Below are 7247 nucleotides of genomic sequence, written 5' to 3'. Positions count from 1 at the left end.
CAGAGGTGTTCATAGAATGCGTTTATAAAGGATTCTGCGGTCTGGGCCGTATTTTCCACAGGCCCAGGGATGGATACCTCAGGGGATGGATCACCCAAACATTGCATGCCTCAAGTTGGCCACAAGCCAACAATGGACAAGGTTGGAATCAGTTTCTTTTCCCCCCAACAAATTAGGTTCACCAGCTTCTAAAATTACCTTAGCCAAATGGCCAGCTGATTTGCATTTTCTTTTAGTCAGCGAGGTCTGTCCTTACATAGACTCCCTAGAGCACACTCCACTAGGTCCATGGCTACATCATCCACTGTCTGGTCTAGAATTTCTATAGATGACATTTGTGCAGTAGCAACTTGGTCTAATCCTCATACTTTTTCTGCACATTACAATTCGGATTTGACTTCAAGAAGCAGGGCTCCTTTGGTTCTGCAGTACTCTGGAATATCCTTCCATGAAGGCCATCCAGTGTTCATGTAGTTGTAGATTTGTCCCATCAGTTTAGGAACAAATGAAAAAGGCATTAGATGTTAAAGTTATGTACTTACCATAACTATGCATCTGTGTTTTCCATTTTCATTCTTCAACTCCCCACCTTCCATCCCCATTCCATTTAGCTTCTGGAATGACTTTATGGTTGTTGTGGAACCTCTGTTCCATGTTTGAACCCCAGTCTTCTGGTACTAGCATTCCTTTTCTCTTAGCCTGTGATTAGTTCTACCTATTTCTTATAGGACAGCAAACTCTGAGGTATTGCAGGTTGACCCGGGGTGTAGTAAATGTGGCCGAGGAGGATCCGAGATCCATCAGCTGAAGAATGAAACTGGACAACAGAGGCATAGTTGTGATGAGTATATAACTTTAATTTGCATTAATTAGCACAGGTTATTCTTTAAAATATCTGAAAGCTAAAGAATTAAGGAAGACGCAATCACTGTATCTAAACCTTTTTAATAGTTCTATTTTATTTATAGGTTCCTGCTACTTACCTTACTGGAGATAAAACAGATGCTGAAGCTACTAGTATCTATATGCAGTTGTCCAAGAAGGATCCCATTATAAAACTGCTCTATGTCACTCCTGAAAAGGTATGTGCATTCTTCACTACTTATATTGTGCCAAGTTTTCAATTTGAGTTGAACATTAAATACTATCTCGCAGAGGTTTGTTTTATACTCATTTATGCTTAGCAAAACTGTTCAAAACTTTTTATTTCGTTTACAGGTAATAAAAGAATGAAAACTATTTTTCAAATGTTTTTGAATTGTTGCAGTAGAATTTGAAAAGTATTTGTACATATATACATGTGGGATGGCCGTGGTTGTGCAGCGGTTAGCGTTTCTGCCTCACAGGAAGAGGCTCTCCGGTTTGATCCTCAGCTGGGGTGTGTTCTGTGTGTAAGTCTGCATGTCCTCCCTGTGGTCGTGTTAGTTTTCTCCGGGTGCTCCGGTTTCCTCCCACATCCCAAAGGCATGCTGTAGGTGGATTGGACACTCTAAATTGGTCTAGGTGCTAGTGCGTGCCTTCTGTGGAAGGTTGGGCTGGCAACTCGAAATCGTAAAACTCCACTGCCAATCTTGAGCAGACAGGTGATCCGCTGTGGCGACCCCTAATGGAAAAGCCAAAACAAAGAAGACGACTACTCACATTTTTTTGGTAGTAAATTTATTTTGTTTCTGCCATACATAAAGAAGCATAAGTTACAGTTTTTCTGGAAGGATGCTGTGAGGTGTGCCAAAATAAATTATTCTGTACAAAAGTTAGTTACTTTATTATACCTGGTCCGAACCTTTAAATTAGAACAGCGTTTGCAGTTTTAATCGTATAACATTGTCATTTATTACACCTGGTAGTCATGGGGTAGAAAAAAACACCAAATGGAAGGAAAAAGTGCCCAAAACGAAGTAACCAGTAAAATGAAAGATATGAGCACTTCAGGAAGCAACACCCAGTAGGCAGAATAAAATTTGTTTAATAAACACTCCAAATAAACCGATCCACAGCAGCAGTATACACACACACGCACACACACCCACCCACCCACCAAGTTAAAATGCATTTTTGTCAAAATAATGACTTAATCAGATTAATGCATACCTCTTAACGCCAACCTTATTTATACTGACAATTTAAAACCAGCAATCGGATGCTAATTGTCAGATTCAAAATGTACAACCTTCTTCCTTAAAATGTTATTTTCTGTGTTTAAAAACTGTAAATAAATAGAAATACATAAAAAAAAATATTCAATTAGTAGAAAAATGTTATAAATCCAATGTGTATAAAATTGTAATAAAACCTCCCATGTTGTTGTGTCTTTCGGCTTTTCCCGGTTAGGGGTCACCACAGCGGAACTCCTGTCCGCTAATGATTGGCAGTAGATTTTTACGTGCAGAGTTGCCGGCCCCGACTCACAACCTTAAACGAAGGTTTGCCCATTCATGCATGTCTCCACACAGAAGACGCTTCAGCTGAGAATCGAACAGGATAATGTCTTACTGTGATGCGACAACGCTACCGCAGCATAAAAATACAAGCAGTACATTAGTCATAGTGTCATCTGGTGGGCTAAATGAAAATAACATGCTATAACTGCTGACCTAAGCTTTAAGACAGGGGCCAGGGAGACAGCTTCACTTAAACCTGGCAATTTTGTAGCGTCAAAGACTTAACTGCCAGAATAATTCTCTGTACTCCAATCTCTTCTCCCATGCCCCCCCCCCCCCCATGTCTTTTGGCATAACTTCTAAAACAAAAAAAAAAAATGAAAACAAGCATCCTGACAAATTAACTTATATTTATATAAGGCATTGTTAGTACATTTGTTTGTCATAGTCAGGTTCATATATTTTAGTTTTTAATTTCCTTTGTTTTGCCCACATAAAAAGAAAGATCTTTTTCACATCGTGCAAGGTATGCCTAGAACTACAAATCATTTTGTTGCTGCAAGCTAAGTAAAAGGTTTCACCTTTTAATAAGGAAAGAGAACACTGGGAGCAACGACCACACTTCAGGTGCCCACCTTCCCTTCTTTACTTGAAACATTACTCGTATTGTTTTCTAAAATGTTCTTAACGTTCCATCCTTTCCTATAAATTAATTTAAAAGGCTCATCAAAAATCCCTTCTAGATCAGAAATATTATTAAACTTGTTGAATTTTTTCGCAAGGATGCTCCTTATCACCCCTGAGTCACCATATCCACCACCAAGGCTTCATCCAAGCCATTAGCTTGTAAGTGTCAGGCTAATCAGCCTCAGTTAAGGAGTTCTGAAGTTTTTTAGAGAATGAACTGAGGGTGGGGGTTGAAAAGAATAGTTATATCAAACCTTTCAAGAGAGGAAGGTTTACTTTTAAAAGAAGTTGAAAATATACATTTAAGAATTATGAAACATGATAAGGGGGAGGTACTTTTTTATGGTCAGTAGTTTATGAAGCAAAAATGATGGAAGTATTGGATGATGGGGCCAGGAATGCAAGTGTGTCTTTAAATAAGGTTAATATTGCTAAGCAAAAGATGTAATTTTAAATGATTTATTAATGGAAGGAACATTTGACTTGGACACGCATACATTTTTGTATTTCGAAAAAAAAGAGAGTTCTTTTCATTTTCGGAATTCCCAAGGTTCATAAAAATATTCCGGACCCCCCTTTGTGCCCCATAGTTCCATCAGAAGGGTCTCTCACTTCCCCCTTGCAAAATTTCTTGATTATAAGTTGAAGGACGTGTCTTTGATGGGGGCCAGTGTCTTAAAAGACTTGTGGGACATGCTGAAAGACATTAAACCTGAGTTGTATAGTGACAGGATTATTTTCATTACCATTGATGTAGTGGATTTGTTCTCTATACCACACACACAGGGGATGTGTTGGTTTATGTGGACTTTACTATTATGATGGATGAAGGTAATTTTGCTTCCAAGGTATATAGAAAGGAAAACTTTTTCCAATTCATATCTTTTTTTTTTTTTATACGAGCGCACGCCCACCTTATGTGAAAAGGGGTATAGTAAAGGGACCATTTGTACGTGGTTACAAGAATGACTAGCGAGGACCATGATTTTTTGAAGAATGTAAGCTATTGACTTCCATGTTTCTGAATAGGGGCTACCCTGAGAGCTTAATAAAAAATGTTGAGCATGAAGTACTTGGGGGAAGGAGAGGTAGATTTGCACCCATTTTAGGGGCTGTGACACCCCCATTATGAGTAGGGAATCTGGGAGAAGATTTACAGGCTAATGGCTTGGATGAAGCCTTTGTGGTGGATTTTAGTGGTGACTCGGGGGTGATAAGGGGCATCCTTGAGAAAGAATGGAATAGGTTTAAGAATATTTCTGCTCTAGAAGGGAATTTTGATGAGCCTTTTAAATTAATTTATAGGTAAGGATGGAACATTAAGAACATTTTAGAAAACAATACGAGTAAATATTTAATTAAAGAAGGGAAGGTGGTGGGCACTTTTAAGTGTGGTCTTTGCTCCCAGTGTTCTTTCCTTATTAAATGTGAAGCCTTTTAGCTTGTAGAGACAAACTGATTTGTAGTTCTAGTTTTGCAAATTGTAATACAAGTGGTCTGGTATACCATGTAGAATGTGATAAATGTCTTTCTTTTTATGTGGGCAAAACTGAAAGAAAATTAAAAACTAAGATATAGAACATGACTATGACACAGAATAAATGTACTTAATGCATTATATCAACATAAGTTAATTTGTCAGGATGCTTGTTTTCATTTTTTTGTTTTGGGGGGTCCATGGTAGACCAGATTGGAGTACAGAGAATTATTCTGGCAGTTAAGTCTTGAAGCTACAAAATTGCCAGGTTTAAATGAAACTGTCTCCCTGGCCCCTGTCTTAAAGCTTAGATCAGCAGTTCTAGCATGTTATTTTCATTTAGCCCACCAGATGGCATTATTATGACTAATGTACTGCTTGTATTTTTATTAATCTTTATGGGAGATTTTATTAGAATTTTATACACATTGTATTTATAACATTTTTCTACTAATTAAATATTTTTTATGTATTTCTATTTTTTATTTACAGTTTTTAAACACAGAAAATATTTTAAGGAAGAAGGTTGTACATTTTACCCATTATGAATCTGTCAATTAGCATCTGATTGGTGGGTTTTAAGTTGTTGTCAGTATAAATAAGATTGGAGTTAAGAGGTATGCATTCATCTGATGAAGTCATTATTTTGACGAAAACGCATTTTAACTTGGGCGTTTGTGTGTGCTGTTGCTGTAGATTGTTTTATTTGGAATGTTAAACAGATTTTATTCTGTTTATTGGGTGTTGCTTCCTAAAGGGCTGATATCTTTTAGCCATGGGTTCGAACCAAGATGTTTGAAATCAGGATCTACTGTTGCTACCACTAAATAAACGAGCAAGCAATAAAAAAAAAATAGCCAGTAGGTATTCTAAAAATGGGTATTTAGCAACATATTAAATGTTTTTTTTTTTTTTGTCATTGTTGACCAAGAAGAGTCTGGGTGAAACCCAGTCTGATGTCATTTTCATTCATTCATCATGTCTCAACTGTTAACTTCTGATCTGATCCTCTGATCCTACTTGGCCATTTCTTCCAACAGTGTGTGGGTGATTCTGGACTTGGGGTACAGCACCGTGTGGGTGATTCTGGACTTGGGAGTCCAGCAGAGTGTGGGCGATACTGGACTTGGGGGTCCAGCAGCGTGTGGGTCATTCTGGACTTGGGGGTCCAGCGGCATGTGGGGAGTTCTGGACTTGGGGGTTCCAGTGGAGTGTGGGCAATTCTGCACTTGGGGGGGTCCAGCAGAGTGTGGGCAATTCTGGACTTGGGGGGGGGGTCCAGTGGAGTGTGAGGGATTCTTGACTGGGGGGGGTCCAGCAGAGTGTGGGTGATTCTGGACTTGGGGGAGCAGCAGTGTGTGAGCAATTTGGACTTGGGGGGGGGGGGGGGGGCAGCAGAGTGTGGGAGATTCTGGATTTGGGGGAGTGTCCAGCATCTAGGGTGGACATAGAAGCTGATACCAAAGGAAAGGGAACCACATTTGAGAGACAAACTCTGGAGTTCCTATCTTACCCATAATGCCCTAGTCATCTAACATACATCTGATCTTGTTTGCTGCCATTAATCTGTGTAGAACATGGTCACTGTGTGCTCTCGAGCTTAGCAACTTTTTTCTTTGAGCTGTAACTTGTACCTTTATATCTTTGCAGCTGTACATCTTTATAGCTTTATATTAAAAGTTTTATCCCTATATTCTTAAGAATTCTGTCCCTCTCCTATTTCAAATTATTCTGTTTACTAGGTTATCTCTTTAATAATATTGTTGGTATTCCCTTTATTTCACTTTTTAGAGCTACCATTTTTTTTTTTTTTTTTTTTAACCATAGTTAGCACATATTTGGGATCCATGCCAGCAGCAGTCATTTTGGTACTTTTAACAAAGTACCATATGAGGATTCTTCATTGGACGCTAGCAACTCACTGATTCATTCTCCAGCCATTGACTCAGATCAAAATAACACAGGCTTGCAAAAATGATCTTCTGTGGTGGATACACTCCGATCAAGTACAAGATGGTTGCCAGTTTATTTTCCCCCCAACCCAAGGCCATAGTGACCATGGATGCCTCACAGAGCAGGTGGAGGGGCTGTTCTTGGGAACGACAGTCCAAGGCATATAGTTCCCTGAAGAGGCCAACAATGCATGTCAATGTCCTGGAAGTTAGAGCTGTCCTCCTAGCATTGCAGGCCTTTCAAGACACACTCTCAACAGGACTGTAGCTATCCTGACCGATAGTATGTTAGTGGTCTGGTACATCAGCAAACAAGGGGGAACCAAATCTTTACCCCTTTGTCAAGAAGCTGTGAAAGTGTGGCAATGGGTGATCTCATCCAATTGATTTCTGATAGCAGTGCACTTTACTTTTCTGGGAAATCCAACATCATTGCAGACAAGCAGGTCTTTTCTAATGCTTCATGAGTGGTCCCTCAACATGAAGGCTTTGGGACCACTATTCTAATGCCTCATAAGTGGTACCTCAACATGAAGGTTGTGGAAAGGATTTTTCTTCTATGGGAGGCACACATGCAGCAGCCTGTTTTTCTCTCCCCTCAATGAGTGCAGCAGGTTCTTTGCCCTGATCACCCCATGGGGGAAGTCACCGGGTGACTATCTTCTACATGACTGGTCCCTGGTCTCCTTTATGCCTCCCCCCGTTACCTCTCATCCCCAAATTTCTTCAGAAAGTGTCTCGACTTAAGAG

The 7247-nt window shown here is 39.5% G+C and overlaps 1 protein-coding gene across 1 annotated transcript in view; it reads left to right on the top strand.

Annotated features, from left to right (window-relative positions):
* BLM (BLM RecQ like helicase) overlaps positions 1 to 7247 on the top strand; it is a 1689823-nt gene that overhangs the window by 531032 nt on the left and 1151544 nt on the right. Inside the window, exon 12 of the mRNA XM_044077719.1 lies at positions 969 to 1082. Coding sequence (XP_043933654.1) covers positions 969 to 1082 — 114 coding nt within the window. The remainder of the gene's footprint in view (positions 1 to 968; positions 1083 to 7247) is intronic.

The sequence above is a fragment of the Protopterus annectens genome, chromosome 7.part0, assembly GCF_019279795.1.
Source record: "Protopterus annectens isolate FY-2018-M chromosome 7.part0, PAN1.0, whole genome shotgun sequence".
In the NCBI taxonomy this organism is placed as follows: domain Eukaryota; kingdom Metazoa; phylum Chordata; order Ceratodontiformes; family Protopteridae; genus Protopterus; species Protopterus annectens.
The sequence above is the reverse complement of the archived record's forward strand: the minus strand, read 5'-3'. Positions and strand labels throughout refer to the sequence as shown.